Source organism: Coenobita brevimanus, chromosome 71, assembly GCF_032717465.1.
Source record: "Coenobita brevimanus isolate Jiangsu-jjx chromosome 71, ASM3271746v2, whole genome shotgun sequence".
Taxonomy (NCBI): Eukaryota; Metazoa; Arthropoda; class Malacostraca; order Decapoda; family Coenobitidae; genus Coenobita; species Coenobita brevimanus.
In genome coordinates, this window is record NC_137024.1 from 37,361,696 (window position 1) to 37,387,805 (window position 26,110).

At 39.3% G+C, this 26,110-nt stretch overlaps 1 protein-coding gene across 1 annotated transcript in view; it reads right to left on the bottom strand.

Annotated features, from left to right (window-relative positions):
- Window positions 1-26,110, bottom strand: part of sdk (sidekick cell adhesion molecule) — a 296,130-nt gene that overhangs the window by 26,886 nt on the left and 243,134 nt on the right. The window contains exon 27 of the mRNA XM_080277849.1: window positions 12,897-13,054. Coding sequence (XP_080133975.1) covers window positions 12,897-13,054 — 158 coding nt within the window. The remainder of the gene's footprint in view (window positions 1-12,896; window positions 13,055-26,110) is intronic.

Consider the following 26,110-nt stretch of genomic DNA (forward strand, 5'->3'; position numbering starts at 1 on the left):
CACACACTGCTCGCCGTCTCAGTGGTAACTCTGTCGCTTAGCATCTGCTAAGACAGGGGTTCATGCCATGCTCAGGATGCGAAAAGTTTCACCGACATAATGGGAGGTTACTGTCCCCCTTGAGCAAGATGATGGGTGTGTGTGTGTGTGTGTGAAGGTCAAGGTTTTTCCCTTAGATCGGACTATATGAGCTCTCAGCTCTCTTCCAGAGGGTAAAATGGTGATGATCACAACCATCATGTGATCCTGATCCTGACTGACCTGGTGAAACACACACACACACACACACACACACACATAATGGGAGGTTACTGTCCCGCTGGTGCAGTGGTAACGTTCTCGCTTGCCATCTGGTAGACGGGAGTTCGCGCCTCGCTCAGGTTGCGAAAAGTTTCACTGACGAAGTGGGTGGTTACTGTCCTCTTTGAGCAAGGGGACGGGTGTGTGCGTGTGTGAAGGTCACAGCCTTGCCCTTAGATCGAACTATATGAGCTCTCAGCTCCCTTCCGGGAGGGTAAAAGCTGACGATCGCGACCATCAAGTGATCCTGACCGACCCTGTGAATTACACACACACACACACACACAAGGCACCAAGGAGACCAGACGTACGCCGCCATCGCTCTATACATGGCCAACTTGGCCGGTGGCATTACCTAAATTACTATCTTTATGAGTCAAGCTCTGTACCAAGTTAGGCTAAATGGTGTTCTAATATTTAAAAAAAAAAAAGAAGAAGTTTTAAGCAAGACTTGTTCAAACAGAAAAGAAAATAAATTAGAGTAAGAATGCGCACAATAAGCTGATTGTTTGTTTAGTCTACAACTTCCCCAGGGAATGTACTGTAAGTACCATATGTGCTTTTAGTACTGCAAAATGACCACATACTTTAATAAAGCAAATTTAGAAAAGAAAAGGGATAAAGGTAGAATGCAGGACGATGATTCCTACCAAGAACTGGTTGAAATGGAGACTCACAATAAACTGGTGGAACAAGTACACAGGCTAGAGATGGCTTTTCAAAATGAGATTGATGAAATTAAGAAACAGATGCACTTGCAAAAGGAAGAAATAGAAAAATTAGGAAAAGAAGTCAACAAGAATGACACAACCATAGATGAGCTGACAGTAAAACTGTGTTCACTTAGGAGAAAAATTAGTGAAATGGCAAGTACAGTACTGTACAGTAGTCAACCACGAGAGTATTATGGAAGAGTTCAAAAATGATACAGAGACAATTAGGCAAGTAAGCAGTCTGACAGACCAAAGAAGTGATATTGAGGAGAAGATAACACAGGTGAATGAAGCTGTGCAAGGCTACAAAAATGATGTGGAAACCACTTATGCTGAAATGGTAAAAGCAAAGAAAGACTTAGAAAGGGTGGAAGAAAAAAGCATTAAAAAGGAAGTGAAAAGAATAATCCAAAACAATCCTAAGTTAGTCAGAGATTCAGTAGATATCAACAAATCTATAGTACTCACTGGTACAGAAGAGGAAGAAGTAAAAAACAAGATCTCAAGAGACAAAAAGGAGATGGCAAATGTAATGAGCATACTGAAAGAGGTATCAGAGGAAATCTGTAGTAAAGACATAAAGGAACACAAAAAGTTAGGGAAATACGAGAGAAGCAAGTCAAGACACCCCTAAAGGTAACCTTCCAGAGTGTAAACACCGTGGAGGAGATACTAAAAAATGCAAAGAGTCTTATGGAAAAAGAGGAGTTCAAAAATGTATGGATAAAACGATGCCTAACACAAAAGGAGCTGGAATTACTGAAAGAGAAGAGGGAGGAAACAAAAACAAAAAATGAGGGAAGATCAGTGGAGGAGAAGAATTCATTTTTTTTACAAAGTAATATTATTGCAGGTTCGAAAGTGGTACATAAACAGGAGGGAATAAAAAGGAGGAGGGTAGTAGAACCAAGTCATGACAAGTATCTAAATAAGATGATAAAGTTGATGTACTCAAATGTGGATGGAATGGTATCTAAATTATTAAAGATGAATGATTATGTCAGAGAAAGTGAACCACATATAATATGCCTAACTGAAACAAAACTAACACCAAGGCTATCAAATGCCATCCTAAACTTAGAGGAATATAATATATGGAGAAGAGATAGGAACTTAAAAAAAGGAGGAGGAATTATAATATTAACTAAGAAAAATCTAAAAGTCAAAGAAATAGAATTAGATATACCCTCAAAAGTAGAACTGATTGCAACAGAGATCAATACATCTGAAGGGAAAGTAATTGTAGCCAATTTGTACATGCCACCCAAGTCAAACGCATGGGAAAGAGACGAGTATGAGGACCTGGTAAAGAATACAATTCAGAGTTTAAGATCATTACTACATAAAATGGAAGAGAAATCGGAAAGAATTATACTAACTGGAGATTTTAATACAAATATAAATTGGAATACTCTAGATATAATAAGCCAAAGAAAGCTGTTGGGACCAAAAGCTCCTGGATCTCGTGCAAGAGTTTTTCCTAACGCAACATGTAAGGGAAAGCACCAGAAAAAGAGGACTCGATGTACCCTCAATGCTAGATCTCATATTTACTAGGCAAGAAAACGATACTGACAATTTAATATACCACCCTCCATTCGGCAAATGCGACCATGCAGTACTAAATTGCAACTTCAGGATAGCATATGACATAGTTAACAGCAATGAAAGTTACAAAAAGAGTCTAAACTATAAAAAGGGAAACTCTCATGACCTAAAGAAGTACTTCTTAGAAACTGATTCGGGAAAGGAGCTTAGAGGACAAGATTTAAATGCTATATATAAAAACTTCTGGGAACTTTATGAAATAGGAGCCCAGACGTACATCCCAAAGCACAAAGAAACAGAAAAGAAAATAAAGAAATGGTTCAATACAGAATGAAAAAAATCAAAAGAAAAAAGAGATTTGTTATGGAACAGATACAGAAGACACAATAGTGAAGGGCATATAATAATTACAAACAGACAAGAAACGATTATACAAGAATAAGGAGGGAGGCCCAAAACAGTTTGAGGAGGATATCATAAATAAAAGTAGTGATCAACTGAAGCTATTTTACAGCTACATCAGAAGCAAAACCAAAGTAAAAGATAAAATACAATCCATTACAGATGAGGGAATCACCTATACACAAGATATTTGTGAAGCACCAAACAAGAAATTCTGATCAGTTTTTACAGAGGAAAAAAAATTTGAGAGGGATTATGTGGAACATGCATGCCCACACATACTACCAGATATACAAACATCAGAAAAAGTAATACAGGAGGAGCTATGTAAATTAGACAAAGGAAAAGCAAATGGTCCTGATGAAATTTCATGTTGGGTACTACGAGAATGTGCAAAGGAGTTAAGTAAACCATTATTTTTAATTTTCAAGAAATCCTTGAGTCAATGTAAACTACCTGATATTTGGAAGAATGCAAACATTGTTCCCTTATTCAAGAAAGGGAATAGACAAAATCCATTCAACTACCAACCAGTATCAATAACCTGTGTTGTAAGCAAGGTATTAGAAAAGCTTATAAGAAAAGCTTGGGTAAATCATCTAGAAGAACACAATATGATAACAGAAAGACAGTTTGGTTTCAGAAAAGGAAAATCATGTGTTACTAATCTGTTGAGCTACTATGACAGAGTAAAAGACACATTACAGGAAAGAGAAGGATGGGTGGAGAGTATTTAGATTTCAAGAAAGCATTTGACACAGTACCACACCAAAGACTTCTATGGAAACTGTAGCATCAAGGAGGAATTCAAGGCAAACTGTATTGTTGGATGCAAGATTTTCTCATAAAGAGAGAAATGAGAACAATACTAAGGGGAAATTACTCATCAAAGAAAGAAGTGACTAATGGAGTACCACAGGGCTCAGTGCTGGCACCAATCATGTTTTTAGTGTATATAAATGATACAGACAATAACACTGGAAATGAAAGCTATCTAAATATGTTTACAGATGATGCAAAAATACAAAGGAGAATTACTAACACAGACTCATTTAACGAGCTACAAGAAAAATTAAATAAACTTCATGAATGAAGTAATACATGGGAAATGGAAATCAATGTGGACAAGTGTCATGTAATTAAGTTTGGTAAAAGTGAAAAAAGACATTATTGGGATTATACGTTAGGAAATAAAACCCTACACACATCAGAAAGAGAGAAGGACCTAGGTGTGATTATCAATAACAGACTATCTCCAGCTGACCACATCAGTGAGAAGGTACGGAACATGTATACATTCATTCATTCATTCATTGCCAGACGCCATGTATCCCACACGGGGTGGCCAAGGGCTTAGAGTTAATTGTTTTACAGGGAGGGGCACTAATCCTCCACCAACCCCACTTGACTGCTTGCAAATATGAGAATGGCATTCACATACATAAATGAAGACATACTAAGAAAGATAATAACATCATTCAACAGACCAACCCTGGAGTATGCATCAGTAGTCTGGAGTCCTCATCTCAAAAAACACATAGACAAGACTGAAAAAGTTCAAAGGGCCACTACAAGATGGGTACCAAGCTTAAGGGATCTAAGCTACCAAGAAAGACTAAATAAACTGAATCTACCAACACTACAGAAGAGAAGGAGAGGAGGTGACATGATCATGCTATATAAATGCATATCAGGGAAGGAGAAAATAGACATACAGTAATCCCTCCAATATCCGACGTAATAGACCCAAAGGCATGTCTGGATAGTGATCCTGTCCGGATATTGGGCCCCAGCCTCCTGGACTTGTACTTATGCACCCTAACTCAGAAAAACACCTATACAACTCCCTCTGGACATGCATTGCACCTATTTAAGACCCAAATCACACCAATAAGGGACATAAAAGACAAATAAATGCAAAAGAACCATAAAATGAGGTTTTAGAGGTGAGTTTATACAATATTAAACATTCTGGGTAGTTACAAGTCCCTGGCTCCTGTGGACTGGTTTAAACCGCCAGTTTGCAGTCCACAGTTAATCCTCTGCACTCTAAATTCTAATTTCTCAACACTGCACAGCACTGTAAATTCCCGTGTGTTCTAGTGGCGAGGTATTGCAGTTTATTCACTGATTAAAAAAAAAAAAAAAAAAAAGCACCTGTGGCTTGAACTGCTATAAGCATCTACTCTCGATCAGAGTTTGGCTGTGACTGTTGATGATGGCTGGGTAACAGAGTTGTCAGATTGCAAAGGCCACATTACCAATCTCCTCAACTTTTATTACCAAATTTAACTTTTCATTACCAAATTCGTAAAGCTAGCATTTATTCTTCACTAATTACATATACAAGTGGAAATACATGTACAGGTTATCCCTTAATTCACGCGAACATTTTTCACGCGATTTCGGTTATCCATGAATTTTTCTTATAATAATTAAAACAAAATTATAGTATTGAAATAAGTAATTTCAATATACAAGAGAAATAAATAAAATATAAAAAATGCCTACCTGCTGCCCGTGTGCACACATATATGTATGTGTGTGTGGGAGCCTGGGAGGTCGGTCTACCATGCACCACACAGTCAGTTTGAATCCGACGGTCGAATCATGCGTGGCTTGAGATTGAGAATCGTTATTTGTGGCTTACTTTTCTGCCTTCCAGTGATTGCTTGCCTTGTCTGCCAACATGAGGCCTAAGCGTAGTGCTAGTGATGCATGTGGTAACACACCAAAGCGGGCTGGTAAAGTGGTGTCACTGACAAAGTTAAAGTGTTGGACAAACTTCAGGGCGGAATGTCGGCGACAATTCTCCATCAGGACGATTCTCCGCCATTTATTTACATACCAGTTTATTTAGCAAGTACAGTACACTAGTTTTTTACTTATATGAGTTATAAAATCCCCCTGAAAATTAGTTATTAAAGTATTAATTAATAAGTATATTAATAGAATGACGGGGAATTGTCCATGTTTTGACGGTGAATTGACAATGGTGAACTGTCTCAGAACTGTATGTTTGGGGTGAGTCAACTGTTCATACAATAAAGAAGGAGAACATAGCATACGGGAGACTGAGGGCTAGTGCACCAGACTGCTGAAGTGTCTCCACCTACGCCTGTGAATTGTCTTGGAACTGCATGTTTGGGGTGAATGAGTCAACTGTTCATACAATAAAGGAGGCAGAATGTAGCATACGGGAGGCAGTGAGGGCTAGTGCACCAGACTGCTGAAGTGTCTCCACCTACGCCTGTGAATTGTCTTGGAACTGCATGTTTGGGGTGAATGAGTCAACTGTTCATACAATAAAGGAGGCAGAATGTAGCATACGGGAGGCAGTGAGGGCTAGTGCACCAGACTGCTGAAGTGTCTCCACCTACGCCTGTGCTTGTCAGGTTTCAGTTTTAAATTTCTTACATTTTTGTTGTTTTTAATACTTTATGCTAGTTTATAAGGTGTATGTAGTGCATAAACAGTATTATGCAGATGTAATATATGTATAGACATGCGTAATTATGTGCACACAAGGGCAGAACATATACGCGAATTTACCACATACGCGAAGGGTCTGGGAACCTAACCCTCGCGTGAATTAAGGGCTTACCTAATCACTCTCCTTATAATTAACACCATGTTGATTATTTTCACACTATGTAGGGTAGCAGATTAATCAGAGAGAGCAAACAATCCACCATCTCCATCCTGTGTATCCTCATACATGTGAAAAATCCATTTGGTAATGCATTATTCTGATTCATTACCAAACGAATTTTTCATTACCAAATTGGCCCACACGTGGTAATGAAAAATACCAAATGGCAACCCTGACAGGGGAGGGGGAGGAAGGAAGGGGTGAAGGGACCATGGTGTAACAGCTGTTCGGCGCCACACGGCAATTTCAAATTACGGGTGGGAAAAAAAGTCAGATTTTTTTTTTATTTTTTGCGGTTTGTGGCCCATTTTGGGAATATTGGATCCCGGGACGATTATGTCCGGTTAGTGGGGATGTTCGGATATTGGGCGTTCAGATATTAGAGGGATTACTGTAAATGATTACTTAACCTATGGGGAAGCATCAGCAAGAGGACACTGGAAAAAACTGCGTAAGAAGAGAGGTGATAAAGACGTAAGGAAATTTAGTTTTCCAAATAGAGCAATTGATCAGTGGAATGCATTACTGAATGAAATAGTGTGTGTCAAAACAATTCACAAATTTAAGGATATGTACGATAAACATGGTTTAAGACACAGGACAGTACAAGCTTGACTCATTCCTGTAAAGATATTGTACAATTAGGTAAGAACACACACACACACACACACACACACACACACACACACACACACACACACACACGGGAAAATGTTGAACTGAGGAGGAAACTAGAAGAGAGTACTAATAAAACGGAGAAGGTGAGTAATGTATTAGAAGAACATAAGGCAAAGTGGGCACACGTAGAAGAAGAACAGAAAGAAGTGGCCAGCTTAAGAGAGATCATCCACGAAGAAAGGGAAATGAACAAGAAAGAAATGGAAGAAAATGTAGTGAAAATACTGAAGAAAAAAGAGAAAATAGTGAGAGAAACTGTAGAAAGGAACAGATGTGTGGTAGTATTTGGAAACAGGGAAGAGGAAGAAAAGGTTAGGTTCGTAAGACTCGAGAGAGACACAAACATGGTGAGAGGAATATTAGGCAAGATTGACCCCGAAGGAGACAAGTGGGTAAAAGAAATTGAGGAAGTAAGGAGGATAGGGCCTTACAAGAAAGAGGAAACAAGACCAATGAGAGTCAAGTTTACATCAGAAAGTGTAATAAATGAGATACTTAAAGTGACCTGGAAATTAAGCAAAGAGGCGGGGATGGAAAATATTATAATATGAAAAGATCTGAATGAAGAAGAAAGAGAAGTTTTAAAATCATTAAAGGAAGAAGTAAAGGAAAAAAATGATAAGAGGACAGAAGAAGAATGTAATACTTTTTTTTGGAGAGTATTGGATATGAAAGTAAGGAAATGGTATTTAAGGAAATAGAAGTGAAGGAAACTAAGGGGGATGGTTGTGAAAGATCAGAAGTTGAGGAAGTGGTACGGACAAAGAGTAGGAGAGAAGAGGGTATTAATAATATCAAAAATAATTTGAAGGTGATATATACTAATGTTGATGGTTTCATATCGACAAGGATCGAAATTAATGATTTCTTAAAAGAACATGAACCTGATGTCATGTGCTTTGTAGAGACCAAATTAAGAGAAGATATTGATGTTCATTTGGGAGATGGTAAATACAAACTGTGGAGAAAAGACAGAAAAGAAAAAAGGGGAGGAGGAGTGATGATAGCAGTGAAGAACAACATAAATGTAGATACTGTGGAAATGGGAGAAGGCAGGGCTGAAGTGATATATATGAAATTAGAAACTGGAGAGAATGTTAAGAGAGATATGGCGGTAGTGTATGTTCCCCCAAAGACGAGAGCATGGAAGGATGACGAATACCATGAGATGTTGTCAGATATGGCTAGCTACTTGCAAAAAATAATTGAGAAAAGCAATAATATAATTTTGGTGGGTGACTTTAATTGTAAAGAGCAGATATCTTTGCTAGTACCTTTGCAAGAAACTCTACCATAGATGATACCAGCCAGAATGTCTCAGTACTGGAACTTGATTCTCCCGAAATTGCCCCACTTAAAATAAAGACAAGATTTGTAAAATCCATCCTAGACAATTTACCTATCAACAAAGCTCCAGGTCCAGATGGAATTCCGCCAATTGTTTTGAAAAAGTGTTCCCCTGAACTTGCCTCTGTCCTAGCTAAATTATTCAGACTATGCATACGTACTTCTTTATTCCCAAATTCATGGAAAGAAGCCAATATCCACTCAGTTCCGAAGAAAGGAAGTTCGTCTGACCCCTCCAATTACAGACCTATAGCTATCACATCTTCTCTTGGTAAGGTATTTGAAACTTTAATTAATAAGTATATTGTTAAACATCTTGAATCCAACAACTTAATTAATGATAGACAATACGGTTTTCGCCACGAAAGATCCACCATTGACATACTCAATCTCTTAACTCATACCATCCATCAATCAATTGATCTTTTTGGAGAAACTCATGCAGTAGCTCTTGATATCTCTAAAGCTTTCGACAGAGTATGGCACCGTTCCCTGCTGTCCAAACTCCCTTGCTATGGACTAACGTCTTTTGTTCCTTTGATTTCTTCTTATCTTAGTGACAGGAAAATAAGAGTAAAAGTAGATGATGTATATTCGAATTTCCACTCAACGCCGGCGTGCCGCAGGGATCAGTTCTGGCGCCAACCCTATTTCTGGTTCATATTAATGATCTCTTATCTGTCACTCACAATCCCATTCACTCATATGCAGATGACTCAACACTACATAGTTCATTCACACTCAGACATCCATTTACAAAGTCTAATATCTCTACCTCTCAACTCAGTACAGCCATCTCCATAAATCAAGATCTATCTACAATCAGTGAATGGGGACAAAACAACCTTGTCTCTTTTAATGCTAGTAAAACTAAATATATACAGTTTACTAATAGACAGATATTGCCAGATTCGTACATTACCTTCAGTGCTACTAATATTCCCATCTCCAAAAGTATTGAAATTCTTGGTGTCTCACTTAACAGTGCCCTCAGCTGGACCTCTCATGTCAGATCACTTGCTAAAACCGCCTCAAAGAAACTTGGATTATTGTACAGAGTCCGTGACTTCTTCGCCGATGAGCAGTTAGCTATAATTTATACGAGTCATGTGCGCTCTCAGCTTGAATATTGCTCACCCTTGTGGAATGGTTGTGGAGAGGTTGCATTAAGACAACTAGACAAAATTCAGAATAAAGCTTTTAGAATCATTAACAACCCTGCCATTACATATAAACTACCTCCCCTGCAAGTAAGAAGGAATGTTGCCTCCCATGCATTATTTTACAGATATTTTTTTGGCAAATGCTCAGACGAAGTTGCGTCCATGGTGCCACCTCTCCATGCCTTCCCTCGTGCTACACGGGCATCTGGTAGCGCTCATGACTGGAATGTCACTCAACCATATTGCAGAACTTCTGCCTATCAGAATTCTTTCATTCCCCGAACTGCATCTCTCTGGAACTCGCTTCCCCAGAGTTGTTTTCCTCCAAATTTCAACCTACAACTGTTCAAGTCTAACTGTTACAGATATTTTATGAACAGAGGACACCAGTAATCTGGTGTATGGATTATTTTTTTTCTCCATTTGTTTTTCCTTCCTCCGTTCTGTTATTAAAAAAAAAAAAAAAAAAAAAAAAAAAAAAAAAAACTGGGAGGAATGGTACTCGGGAGGCGGCGAGGATTCGTGGGGCACTATTTTATTAAATATAATAATGAATAATGTGATGACGCAATGGGTCAAAGAAGAGACGGTTTCGAGGTGAGGACGCACCAGCAAGGTTAGATTTACTGTTCACCAAAGAACCCGATGTAATAGAATCATTGGAATATCTCTGTCCTTTGGGAAAAAGTGATCACATGGTCACTGAGTTCCAGATGTTAATAGGAAACATCGAGCCAAGAGACGAGCTTCATAGACAGGGAAGCTACAACTTTGGGAAAGGAAATTTTACAGGATTGAGAAACTTTTTTGAAAATGCGGATTGGAGAAAATTCAGAGAAACAAGAGAGATACAGAGAAAGTGGGATATCTTTCTAGACCTCTATAATTTGGGAGTGGAAAAATTTGTACCAAGAGTAAGAGGGAAAGAAAACAGGAAAAAGGAGTGGTTTAATAGAAGGTGTATGATAGCAAAAAAAGAGAGAGATAAGGCGTGGAACAATTGGAGAACGAGAGGTAACGACAGAACAAAGGAAGAATATAAAAGAACAAGAAATGAATACACAAGAATATGTAGAGAAGAAGAAAGGAATTTTGAAAAAGGTATAATTGACAAATGCAAGGATGAACCCAAACTGTTTTATAGATTTGTTAATGGCAAACTGAAACAAAAGGAAGGAATCACCAAGTTGAAAGTAGAAGGAGAGGTCTTTAAGGATGCGGCAATGCAAGCAGAAATAATGAACAAACGTTTCCAGTCAGTTTTCACTAAAGAAAAGGAGCTTGTGGAAGGGGAGGGAGTGATTAGAAATGTTCCGGTGATGAAAGATATAAAAGTGGAGGTACAGGAAGTGTATAAATTACTGGAAACTCAAGATGTAAGGAAAGCCCCAGGACCTGATGGAATTTCTAATTAGGTACTGAAGGAATGCAGAGAACAACTGGCGGATAAAATTCACAGCTTAATTGTATGCTCACTGGAAGAGGGGAAAGTGCCAAAAGAATGGAAGAGGGCAAATGTGGTACCAATTTACAAGCGAGGAAACAGGGAAGAACCCCTGAATTATAGACCAGTGTCTCTAACCAGCATGGTCGCAAAATTGTGTGAGAGAATCCTGAAAGACAGATGGATAAAATATCTGGAAGAGATGAATATTTTGGCTGAATGTCAGTTTGGATTCAGAAGTGGAAGGTCATGTGTTTCTAACTTGTTGAGCTTTTACTTTAGAGCGATTGATGTGGTACAGGAGAGAGATGGTTGGGTGGATTGTGTGTACTTAGACTTAGAGAAGGCCTTTGACAAAGTACCTCATAAGAGACTAATGTGGAAACTAGAATATATAGGAGGACTAAAGGGGAAACTTCTGGAATGGATGAGAGACTTTTTGAGAGACAGACAAATGAGGACAGTAATAAAGGAAAAGATGTCTGGATGGAGGGAAGTAACAAGTGGAGTCCCTCAAGTGAAGTGAACAGTTATGCAAGTCTGTTTGCTGATGATGTAAAGATCTTGAGGAAGATAGAGGTTGAGGAGGATTGTAAAATACTGCAGGAGGATTTGGATAGGATACACAATTGGAGCCGGACGTGGGGAATGAAATTTAATGTAAAGAAATGTAAAATATTGGAAATGGGTAAAAGTACCAGGAGACCATCACTGAATTATTTTTTGGGTAATGAATTAATCACAAAAAGGAGAGAAGAGAAAGATTTGGGAGTGCTGGTCCAAGATAGTTTGTTACCAGAAAAGCACATTAACAAGATAGTTGGAGAGACTTATAAACTCTTGACTAACATAAGAGTAGCATTTCATTATATGGATGAGGAAATTATGAAAAAATTGATAGTGGCCATGATCCGCCCCAGGTTAGAATATGCAGCAGTAGTGTGGTCCCCACACAAAAAGAAAGATATAAACAAGATTGAGAGAATACAAAGAACAGCAACCAAGATGGTCCCCAGTCTGACAGACCTGTCATACAGAGAGAGGCTGGAAAAACTGGATTTGCCTTCGTTAGAGGAAAGGAGAAAGAGGGGAGACATGATTGCGGTGTTCAGGACCATGGTGGGAGTAGATGAAATTGACAAAGAAGATCTGTTTGTATGGGATAAGAGAGCAACAAGAGGACATGGAATGAAATTGAAAAAGTCAAGCTGCTTGAAGGATATCAAGAAATATAGCTTTCCTTACAGAAGTATAGACTTATGGAATAGCCTGGACAAAGAGATCGTCCAGTCTAAAAACTTAAACGAGTTTAAAGTTAAATTCGACTTATTGAGAAACGGCGACGGAAACCCATGAGCATAGTACATTCCGTGTATATCACAATTAGGTATATCAGGTAAATACTTAAATATTTGGAATGACTTAGACAAAGAGGTGGTGCATGAGAAAAACATTCATGTGTGTAAAGGTAGACTTGATAAATGTGGATATGGAGACAGGACAACACGAGCATTGCTCAATTCCTGTATACTACAAATAGGTAAATACACGCACACACACACACACACACACACACACACACACACACACACACACACACACACACATACAGACTTACCTTTGTTGTTTCCAACCATGTAATGACTTACCTTCTCATTAGCCACTGCTGGATATGAGATTCCATACTGGTTGTATGCAATGAGTCTGAACTGGTACTGGGTGGAGGGAAGAAGGTTCTGGTAGGACACAGTGTACTCCTCTACCTGGCCTGTCTCTGTCTTCATCAGAACTGACCACTTGTCAGAATCTGTCAGATATCGTAAAATCAATACTGTACTCCACCACCAAACATAAATCTGTTAGCTAATTCTCTGCTTTTACTTTTACTCTATTAATATTTGTTGCTCTTATCCAAAATAATTTCCCTGTCAATCTATGTTAACTGAAACACCATGCTGCAGCTACTGTAATTTAAAACCACAGTAAACTAGCACTTAGATTACCCCTCAGACACTATCATGTAACAGTTTGCATCATCTACATAATTCAAATGGCACATGATTTAGCATGTGCTTCATATTAAAAAATATATATATAAACAAAATAATAATAATAATAATAATAGTAATAATAATAATAATAATAATAATAATAATAATAATAATATGATTATTATTAATGTTGCATGTCAATTTCAGTTACATGGTAAATGAGTTAGTGCTCTTTCAGTGGAAGTGGGTTATTTCCAGACATCAGTTATCAGACAGCAATTTTGGGGTAGGGGGAAGAAATTACTTAGGTCTTTATTGCCAGCCATGCTGGTTAGCTATGAAACTTTTCCAGTAATTTTGTCAAGCATCTTACAACGTGCTGTACTTAAATTATGAAAGCTCACAACATTCTGCTCTAAATTGTATAACTGGCAACAGATACTCCCATATTAACCTTCTTCAGGGTCTAAGATCAGGAAAGGATGTGCTAGTTAAAACTTCTACCTTTCCTGGGTTACAATATTTTGTAACCAAGCTTAAAGTCCATACTGAGATTTTTTTTTTCTCCATGGAAGAAATCCAACAAACTACAGTGGGCCCCTCAGTTAACATGGCTACCCCATATGAGAAAGGTCTGTGTTGACCAAAGCTGCATGAATGAAGTATAGCATTGGACACCCATTACAAAGGCTTATTTCTCATGTTTCTCTACACCTTATAATGAAATGGCCTTAAACACCATGTCAGCATGCAAATGTTGCAATAATGTACAGTTCTGTAATATAAATGGTAACTCTGGCAAATAGTATGAGTACAAATTTATAAAACTTATATAAACTGAGAGGGTCAGCGGACAACAAATGCATCACTTAGCCTTGCCAGCGTAAGGTATCTATGAGTTTCCATGGCATTACATGGTCTTACACCTCAATGCTAATCATCACTAAACACCAATTCCACCACAAAACACATTCTTGTTTTTCAAGTAATTTCTGTTTACAAAGAGTTTTTCCATTATGATAACTTACCAGATTTTGGTTTCAATATGTTCTACCATACTGTGATGGAAAAAATTGCAAATCTGACTACAAGCATGAATATAATATTAATTTATATAATTTGTGAGTGTCAGTCGACAACACAGTGAACAGAGTTTTCACCTTGCCAGTGTGTGGAGCCTGTGTGCTGCAATGGCAACAGTCTCACACCTCATCTCATGACTGCAGCCTCCATTAGCAGCTTCCAAAACAGAAAACAAATAACTTCTTGTTTTTTCACTTCATTTATCATCAAAGGAGCTCGGTTATGCATATTAAAATGGGGTAATAAAGTTAGGTCCTGAATATGATGAAATGTACAATACAGTAGCAGGATGCTAACTACAGTACATTTGACTGATGTGACACCACGCTTAACTTGAGAGTGATATCACATGGCCCCACATTATTGCTGTTCCTGACTGCATTCATGGGAGAAGAATAACAATTTTACCCCCTGTGCTAATGAAAAGCATGCCAACACATGACACATTAACCAAGTACCCACTGTATTGCTTTGTTTTCATTTCTGGTAGCTGGCAAGGAGAACAATCCTTTCTGAGGATGAAGGTGTAATATTCTGGTGAAAAACAGCTATTACATCCTAAGTTGCCTGCCAGCTGGGGAAATATAACCCCAAGTGCCAATGGGGGTGAGCTGGGGGAGTGGGGGGGAGGAGAATATTATGAAGCTGTGTCTGAGAGGGATTAACAAACATCTCAGCATGTGGGTAAACATATATACTCTACTTGGTAACTGTGTAACTTTTTCAAGCCTTCACATTTTGGACATCAAAGTTACGGCAGATTAAGGCTGGTACCGTATTATGCACCATTTGGGGAGATGTACTACAATTCTGGCCTCATCCGAAAGACCATCATGGGAAAGCAAATGGAAAGACTGAGAATACAAGCTACTGCAGAATATGCAGAATATGGGTACAAAGTGGTCACAGGTATTCTCTCACAAGTTCTGAATCCAGAGGGATCATAAATAAAAACTACTAGGTGGTGGGGAAAAAAAAAAAAAAAAATTAATCTTTAAAAAACATGGTAGTACAAAGATAAGTTTTCAAACTTACGAAAATTTTAAGTACAATGTGGTGATTTCTTGAGTTACAAACTACTCATTATTCACATTTCATGAGTTTCAGTGGTTTCCAGGAGCCCATGGTTTGCATCACACATTTCTAAGATTTGTTCCTCTCACATTAATTGTTGCAAGTGATTGCACTGTGACATCGGTGTCACCATGTCTGTCTCTCACAGCCATGAAGACAGGTTGTGTAATTCCTTCCCCCACCCTCTTTCCCCCCCCCCCTGGTTATTGCTTGCCTTCTATCATGATGCAATTTAACAGTCTAGTGCAGTGCATGGACCTGGTGGTGCATGTGGAAGTCATGGGTGGTGATCTACAACTAAGAAATAATGCAGACCCAAGCTGACGGCTTGAAGAAGCTATGAAGCATGAAAAAGAAAGCTGTGATGTTGGATAAGCTATACACTGAATGATATCTTTGAAATGGTTAAGATATTACAAGCTTCCTAACTGAGAATGATGGAGTTACTGTGTCTCACAGTGACTCTATAAACTGCATCCAGAAGGGAATGGACATTGAAAAAAAAGAAAAAAAAGTCTCAAGGACATATCAACCACAAGGCTTTGATCGCTTGCTACTTTGCACTCAATCCTTCATGACACTCAACATCTTCATCTGCTCCTGTCCCTGAGGATGATTTTAAGGACTGTGGAGATAAAGTACCCATGTGCCTTGGGAGTGACTCAGTGGTGGGGCAGTAAGCAGCTCCCAGCCTAGAACCACACTCAATACACCCAGCACTCTAAAATCCTCACAGCAACTGCTAATATACTGTAATATGTTTTATATCTGTAATCCAGGTATTTCACATCCAATCATTGTGTAATTTTCTAGTGTAACATTTTGTTTTCATTCGATGATCAGGGATAGTGAAAGGGCTGACTGGGTTATATCTATATCTATATCTATCTATCTATCTATCTATATATATATATATATATATATATATATATATATATATATATATATATATATATATATATATATATATATATATATATATATATATATATATAAAAGTGGGCTGGAGATGGACGACTATATTCAGTTTGTCTGAAAGGTCATGGCATTCAGTGATAATGCACTCTGTATGCAGGAGGAATCTCTTGACCTAACCTAACAAATCCCTGGCTACAGCACAGCTTGACCTAACCTGGGATATCCTTGACTACAGCACATGAGATATGATGACATAAAGCTGAGGATGAAATGAATGCATACAAAAGGAGGCTGTATATGCTGCATGCCCATGAAGATTTGTCATAAAAGTCTACAAAATTGAAAGAGATATTCCACCTGTCAATAATGTAATACTTCTAAATTCAAAATATCCATTTCCTAAAAAATGGACAGACACTGGAGAAGAAAGGAGGCATATACTTCCAGAAATTGCACTTGCCAACCTTTCCATGCCAGTCTTGCAGATAATCAACCTTCAGGGGAAAAAAAAAATTCCTGAGTCAGACAGAGCTACCAAGACTTCATAATAAACTTTACAGAAAAGCATGATTTGCAATAACTAAGGCCACTGCAGTGCACTGATATGAACTACATCTGTATGACTTTCACTGAGCCAAGACATGGAAAGCCTTGGTATGGAGGTACCCTGGACCAACTTCACTGGTGAGGAACTCTCTTCTGTTTGCTGACTGCTCTGACCCCCCAAATCAAATTTATATTGTATGGATATTTCCATGTATGCTTTCAATTTTGCCAGAATGGTATCTGGTACAATGCAAAAACTGACCAAACAGTACATTACCTGTCTCTGCTTACCTCAACTATCTGAACAAATATGAAGGACTAATATTAATTTCAAGACAAAAGCTGTACAGATGATGTAGTATTCTAACAAGAAAATATCTGTGAATCTAACATGACATCAGGTAAAAGTTACTGTACAATACATCTGTTAGTGTTGCACTTAAGTACCATGTAAATTAGTTTGTTTAGCAGTAATATTAGCACATACCAGCTGTTAGTATTGTATTGCACTTATGGAATCCATTACACAATATAATCACTTAAGACTTAAAGTATTTCTTTATTTGACAAGTTAATTGTTCTCTATTCTGTATGCATAATCACATTTTTTAATGTAAAAAAAAAAAAAAAATACTAGCCTGCAAAATTATCCTTTCCAAGTAAAGTCTATCTATCTATTGCCAGATGTATCAATCCCGTTTGGGGTGGCCACAAACAAATCGCCTCCACGTCGCCCTGTCCCCCTTCATTTCACTGCCCCGCTCCCAACCCACACCCCCCTCTCTCATATAACTCTCCACCCCATCTCTCCATCTCATCCTCGGCCTCCCCCCTCCCTCTTCCCCTCTCCACCTCACTCACATACACTCTCTTCGTCAGTCTTTCACCCTCCATCCTCTCCACATGGCCAAACCACCTCAGTGTATTCCTTCTAACGCTTCCTATCACATCCACATCCACACCACAACGCTCCTTTATATCCTCATTTGTCAGCCTGTCTCTCCATGTGACTCCACAGGCTCCTCTTAAATAACTCATTTCCACTGCTCTCACTCTTGACTTGTGTCCTTCCAGCAATGTCCAAGCTTCACTTCCATACGTTAGAGTTGGTATCACAATACTGTCATGTAGTAACTTTTTCACTTCCATGCTCACTTCCCTATTTCTTATCACTGCTTTCAAGGAACCAGCAACCTTTCTTCCCTGCTGTACCCTTTCAAGCACTGCACCCTCTAAACCTCCATCCTTACTTATCACACTACCCAAGTACTTAAACGTACTCACATTTTCCAATTCCTCACCATCCAACCTCGCTGTACATTCACTGACTTCACCTCTCTCAAAGACCATCACTTTACTCTTCCCTACATTCACCTTTAGATTCCGTTTCTTACACACTCTCCCAAACTCATCCACCAAGCCTTGCAGCTCTCCTTCATCTTCACTCAACAACACAGTTGAAATAAAAACAAAGATCCATTAATTTCAAGATTCCCAGACATGCTACATTAAAAAGACTTCAAGTCATAGGCAGAGGGAAAGACAGACTGAAAACAATAGTTAGTGAGTTGACCAGTTATGTATTTGAAGGACTGAAAATACTGCTTAAAAGAGCTGAGCAGAAAAAATGGTAGATGCTGTGTGCCCACTGCAACAGGAAAAAAGCTATTAAGGTCAGTGATAAACTGATAAATGTAACAGAAAAAAAGAGTACAGCACAGTTGAGGAGGAGAATGAGGAGGAGGAGGAGGAGGGAGAAAGAGAGAGAGAGAGAGTTAAAAAGAGTTCCAAGGAAAATTTAGAATCTCAAAGACCTTGCAGGCTATACTGAGGAAATAGTTCATATCTGATTGGGAATGCATAACTAATACACTCACACTAGTGTGAGTGCAACAGCCTACTGAGATTTCTTTTACACTGCTCTACTATATTGCTATTAACATCATGGGGAGTCTATTCCAGGGCCACATATGCTGGTGTTAAATCTTTCAGTTTCAGCTTTCAACTATGGATATATGCTGAATTCATACTGATATTAAAAAACATTCTATGGTCAAGACTGTCAAATTCATTCAGTATGTTAAACACTTCAATGAGCTGACCTTGTAATCTACGAAGTGCTGATGAAAACAGTACCACAGCCTTCATTTTGATTTCTGATAATAGTCTCATGATGAACTGCAATAATTTGTAGCCCTAGCTTGAACTCTTTCACAGTGGCTGATGTCTTCCCTGACTTGTAGCTAACCAGAACTGCACAGCATATTCAAGAAGCAGATGTATTAAGAAACTATACAGAGTAAGAAAAATCTCTCTTTTCTTATAACAAAACTACCTCTGGATGTGGCCTAGCAATTTTTGAGGAATTTTTCTCTATTTCAATGCACTGTTTGGAAAATTTCTGGTTACTACTGATCAGTACATATAAGTCCTTTCTCAAATCAGTCACCCTCAACATTCATCCCAAATAGTTAAATGGCAATTTCCCATGTCTCACAATTCTCTTAGCCTACAGACCACCCCCATTAACCCCTAACAGGCGCGTGACATCACATATCGTCCGTGTGTGAGGAGGCGGGCGATGTTACATAACGTCCGGCCATTTTCAGTCCTAATTTATCGGTGAAATTGGGTGATAAGGCATCCTTGTCACCTACTGTCCTGCCCTCTACTCTCCCAAGCCTTGAAACAAGTAAAATACTGTAGAAAATACATAAATAAGTTGTAGTGTTATAACTGTTCAAGTAGTATATATGTACATAAGTTTTATTGTTCTAAGTGTTCAAGTAAAATAGAAAACACGTACATTAGATTTTGAAGACAATGAATAGTGTAAAGAATGCATAAATGATAAATATAGTGTTCAGTGGTGAAGAAAAAGCAAATGTGTGAACAGTTTGCTAGCCTTGTCCCAGGCACGCCTGGTGATAAGCTGCCTGCCCACGCTCCTCCCTCACTCCTCCCCTCCTCTTCCCACAGCCAGCAGAGACATATTACTACGCATGTAACACCTCTTGCCTTCATTTTTCATCCATTTTCATCGATTTATGCATGTTTAAGCTTATTCCTTGATACTTTATTTTTCTGAAAATATGCCGCCCCACAAGGAAATAACTGATATGTTGCCTGCCCATTAGAGGTTAACAGTAATGCTTTCTGTAAAACCTCCTACACACAAGGTGTACCCACACACTGGCAAATAAAACTCTTGTACAAAGCCAGCATCTAAGTTGGGTTAAAGAAAGCATGAAGTTGTTTCTGCACAGTCTCTGAAAAGCAATTTTTTAAAGACAGGCATTGTGAGTTTTCCATGATAAATCAGACAAAACCCCAATGATACTGAGACGTGATTATCTGAGCTGTATCCAATATATTAAAGGTACGATGACACTCATATGGAAGACTGAAGAGAGTAGAAAGATGGAGGAACCGAGTTGCTGAGGCATTATACACAATATGTTTCCTTTTGCCACTACCTCACTGTATGAGTGTTGTAATGACTGCTGACATGGTCAGAGAGTGGAATCATCAACACACAAGTTAGCAGGGCTTGGCAGATGGCTCAAAAGATCATAAATAAACCACAGGAAATGAGTTGGTGAAAGAAGACCTTGAGGAATATCCTTAGCATTAGAAAAAGAGAAGTGATTGTCATATTGAGAAAACTCAAAAGACTGGAAATAAAGAAGATTATGGTAAATGGCAATAGTTAGATGGTTGGGAAGTCATCCTTCTTTGAGATGAGCTCAAAACAGGCAAACGTCCTTTCAAGGAAGAAAGATGTAAATATCCACACAGATGAAATGTTTGCTTAGGCACCATCTAAACCGAGAGGCACATTTCTTGAGAACACTAGAAGGGACAGCATCAGAACCACATGCCTCAGCAGTCTTATTGTCAGACAGGGCAGAAAGCACATCCAGAGAAGAGACTTCAAATCAGACAAGAGAAAGTCAGAGGAAAGGGAGGAGACAGAGGAACAAAATTTTTGGTCAGAACAGCGCATGTGATTCAGAGGTACAGTACATCCCCACAGTACGCAAGTTCCGAGTACGTGATCCCCCTTGTATGTGAGGACCTATTTTTTTTTTTTTTTTTTTTTTTTTTTTTTTATAGTGTGTTATTTATTAGTACGCAAACTGAACTCGTTGTAAGCGAGACGGGCAGCGAAAGAGTGGCCCATATCCGGCGTTACCCCGAGTACACGACATTGCCCCCCCAAGAAGCGAAAACGGGTAAAGGTGAGCAGCCATATTCTTGTTGGTTTAGTTAAGCCATATCCTTGTTGATTTACCTAGTAAAGCCATAATCTTGTTGGTTTACTTTATCTTAGGTAATATGTCTTAGATAGTTTCCCTGTATAAAACAATACTTAGGTCTGAAAGGGATCTCATGGGTTGCCCATGAAGGAGGGTGCCACCCATATGTAATTTTTCCCATAAGTTTATGTATTCACAGTTCGCGAATTCCTATTATGCAACGTCCTCTGCCACCCATATAGGCGCTTACTAAGGGGATGTACTGTACATTGGTAATGGTACCATCATGAACTCAAGGTTATAAGGTAAGAAAACAGAATTTACACTTTTATGCCTATAAGATAACCTCCACCCTATGCTTGGATCACTCAAAAGAAGCTCATAGATATGGAGGGAAGTTGCAGTAGTAGTGCCTGAGGACCTTCCAATCCACAGCACAATAATGCTACAAATAATTCTTTGAAGTGTTTCCACAACCTTTCCTGAAGCAATAGATCAAGTTACTGACATAATACTATTATCAAGAGAACCCAACAAATACTGACAGATTATGCAGATGTATCAGTTGTGAGAAGAATGTCACGTGTGGAAGACCACTCATCATAATGTCAGACCACACAGATTGGCCCTGTACAGATTATTAAGGATACAAAAGCTATAAGCTTCTTTGCCAGGTGGATCAGTAAATGAAGAGAGGAATCAAAGGCAGTGGTGGTGAAGATTTAACTCTCCAGTCTAAAAATAAAAGGGCTGTGTTCTTCCCTAGAATTAGGATAGTCAGTATTGTTTGAGGATAAGTAATACAGCTGACATACTGCTAAGATAACAGGATAGCCATCATAATCACAGTGTAGAGAATTCAGAAGATTCAATTTTGGGATCACAGAAACAAGTAGTCATTATGTACCCGTATGTAGCATCTACTTTTGGATAAGGAGTGAGTGTAGTGAAAATATAAGGAAAATGAAAAAGAGTTGCTCTTAGTAGCTTTAGACAGCTGGGTTTTGGTGTGAAGAAGAGTGAGGCTGCAAGGAGGGAAGATAGAGTTCCACTGGGATGAAGTAAGTGGAATGACCATGAATATTATAGAAAGTAAGCTATATGAATCAGACATCTTGTCTGGCTGTCACAAGGAATGGGATAATAGACAAGAATAGTTACATCCTGTCCTCTGAAAGACTTGATGGCATTGCTACTGAAAGCCATTTTTTTGTCAGAAAAAAATGTGTGATGTGTACTGCACACAATGATATAGAACACAGTACTGTTTATGACAGCATACTACTGTACTCTTGGCATCACTGATATACCAGAAAAAGGTCAGCACAGGCAAATGGTCATGAGGTATTAGCCTAAGGAGTGTAAAACAGGAGTTCCAGGTTTCTTATTACCAGCCTTCCCTTCACCTCAGTGCTGCCTTTTTCAACTGGTGTTTCTAGGTTCCACTTGTGCTTTCACCAAAATGGGTCAGATAAATGGTACAATATCAAGTCTTCTACATCAGTCCAATTATCAAAGATATTGTACAAAAAAATGAAGGTTTTTACACTTTGGGGACTTACTGCTACAAATAACATATGAGACCACTGTTACTAAGAGAAACTGGAAAAAAAAAACAGCATATCTGGTTATTCATTTTAACAACTCTTTGGCTTCCTTAACCCTTTAACCGCGGGTATTGTTTTGGTCTGACTGTCCTCTCCCGCGGGGGTTTCAGCCAAATGTAAATAAACCTTTTAACCTTAATAACTCTGCACAGAATAAAGCTAGAGAAAAAAATAAGGTACCATTAGAAAGTACTAACCTTCAGCTTTCCATTGATGTAGGTTTCATGACTTCGTTGACTTTCACAGGACGGGCAGTGCCGTTAGAAGTGAGGGGTGTAAAATCACTATTTTTCGCTCACACATCATTACCTTCGCTCATACACCATTACCAAATGCCAACCTCATTCTGATAATAATACTATAAACATATATGAACACTGCACATACGATAAACACCCACTCTGTGTTCACTGAGGCAGGTAAAAGGCACTGTAATTACCTGCACTTCACTGCCACATCAGCGGTGTTGTAATCACTATTTTTCGCTCACACACCATTACCAAATGCCAGCCTCATTCTGATAATAATACTATAAACATATATGAACACTGCACATACGATAAACACCCACTCTGTGTTCACTGAGGCAGGTAAAAGGCACTGTAATTGCTTGCACTTCACTGCCACATCAGCGGTGTTGTAATCACTATTTTTCGCTCACACACCATTACCAAATGCCAATCACATTCTGATAATAATACTATAAACATATATGAACACTGCACATACGATAAACACCCACTCTGTGTTCACTGAGACAGGTAAAAGGCACTGTAATTGCCTGCACTTCACTGCCACATCAACATGTGTTGTCACTCACACAGCTGGACAGATACTGATGCGCGCTTGGTCAGGGGTGGGGTGGGGGGCCCAGGGGGTGGGAGATGGGGCCCCAGGGGGGGGGAGAGGGAGGTGGGGGTCGGCTGGAGTGAAAGAACTTAATAGCTACTCTCCCTTGAAACAATTGGCGCATGGAAAAAACGCGGGGTATTCAAAATATTCACAAACATTCGAGAATGACACCCGCGGTTTGGTCCAGTTTTTGCAACGTCATTCTGGAATGACACCCGCGGTTAAAGGGTTAAAAAAAAAAAAAAAAAAAAAAAAAAAAAAAAAAAAAACCAGCATATCTGGTTATTTATTTTAAGAACTCTTTGGCTTCCTTATATAACCAAAGTGCATAGCTATAGGCTTCAAAATCTCACATTTAATCTTTGGTACCATAAGGTACTAATACTTTGGTTATCATCTTTATTATTTTATCTGTTGTGAAAAACTGCAAAAATAAATTTTGCTGTGATAGCTGTTTATCTCCACATTCTTCTTGAGTGAACAGTATCTTTACAGACTCTTTTCCAAGTTTTGTGCATATCTATGGCTGATGTGATTTTAAAGTAAATGTAAATAAGATATGCAATGCTGTGATGTAACTCTCAGTATGATCTGCTGGTATATTGTTTTGTTTTGTTTATAAATGCTGGGTTGACTGCCGAAATGTTGAAGGCTTCAGGCGATATAGGGGTGAGTTTAGTCACTGACCTGATAAATAGGATTATTTATGAGTGTGTTGTCCCAGATGATTGGCTGAAGAGTGTAATTGTAAATGTGTATAAAGGGAAGGGTGATGCCCTGGAAAGAGGAAATTATAGAGGTATAAAGCTTTTAGATCAGATAATGAAGGTAATGGAGAGAGTTTTAGAAGGTATGATTAGAGAAGGAGTGAATATTGATGAGATGCAGTTTGGGTTTATGCCAGGTAGGGGGACCACTGATGCCATATTCATTGTTCGACAGCTTCAGGAAAAATATATTGGTAGGAGAAGGGATCTTTATTTTGTTTTTGTTGATTTGGAAAAGGCCTTTGACAGAGTCCCTAGAGAGGTGGTGAAGTGGGCAATGAGAAAGCTTGGCTTGGAGGAGTGGCTGGTTAGGGTGGTTATGGCCATGTATGTGGGTGCTCACACCCAGGTGAGAGTGAATGGAGAATTGAGTGATGAGTTTTCCGTGAATGTTGGTGTGCATCAGGGGTCAGTCTTGAGTCCCGTGTTGTTTATCATGGTACTTGAAGCCCTTTCACGTGACTTTAGAAACGGACTCCCGTGGGAGTTGTTGTATGCTGATGATTTGGTGTTGATTGCAGAGAATGAAAGGGAGGTGGAGGAAAGGTTTAGGAAGTGGAGAGATGGTATGGGGCAAAAGGGTTTAAGGGTAAATGCAGATAAAACAAAATTGATGATATCTAGGGTTGGTGGCGGTACTGTCAAAGACGAGGGAGAGTGGCCATGTGCAGTTTGCCACAAGGGCGTGGGAAGTAATTCCATCTTGTGCAGTGTGTGTGATAAATGGGTGCATAAGAGATGTAGTGGTATCAGAGGTAGACTGCGAGATAATGCTGATTTTATGTGTACGGCGTGCCGGGGTGAGCAGGTGGAGATCGTCAGACGTGAAAGGATTGAACTTGCTGGTGAATCTCTTGAGTGTGTGGAAGAGCTTTGTTATTTGGGAGACATGTTGTGTGCTGGAGGTGGGGCTGGAGCTAGCTCTGTGGCTAGGGTGAGAAGTGGTTGGAAGAAGTTCAGGGAGCTCTTGCCTATCCTGACATTGAGAGGGCTCTCCCTACGTGCTAAGGGGTCTTTGTATGCAGCATGTGTTAGGAGTGTAATGCTGTATGGTAGTGAGACCTGGGCAGTGAAGGAGGAAGACATTCGCCGGCTCAGACGTACTGAAATGACAATGATTAGGTGGATGTGCAGTGCGTCCCTGCGTCCAAGGCCTGGAGGTGTTGGGTTTACAATGGAAGAGTTGAGAGGTAGGATGGAACTGGAGTGTATTGGTGTTGTGATGAGGAGAGGTAGATTGAGGTGGTTTGGACATGTGGAGAGGATGGGGGATGATAATTGGGTGAGGAAGGTGAGAAGTGTTAATACTGGGGGTGGGGTTGTGAGGGGTAGACCGAGAAAGACATGGGACGAGGTCATTAAGTGTGACCTTAGGGTTAAGGGACTGAACAGGGAGGCTGCAATGGATCGTGCAGCGTGGAGAGCCGCCATTAGGTGACCAAGGCCGACACATGCATGCATGTTGGAGCCTTTAAAAACGAAACGAAACGAATAAACCTGGGTGCATTGACCTTAGTCACCTAATGGCAACTCTCCACACTGACTGATCTCCAACAGTCTCTCTATCAAGAGACCTCTTTTCCTACCTAAAGATATACTGAGGTAGGTTTCAAAGAGCAAGGAAAAACCTGGGAAAAGTCATTTATATGGGCTTCAACATGTGTGCAAGCACTGGCCCTGGTCACCCAATGGTGGCCCCTGATGTTCCTTGACCTCCAGCAACCTCTTATTCAGTGTCCAAACCTGAGGTCACACCCCATGACCTT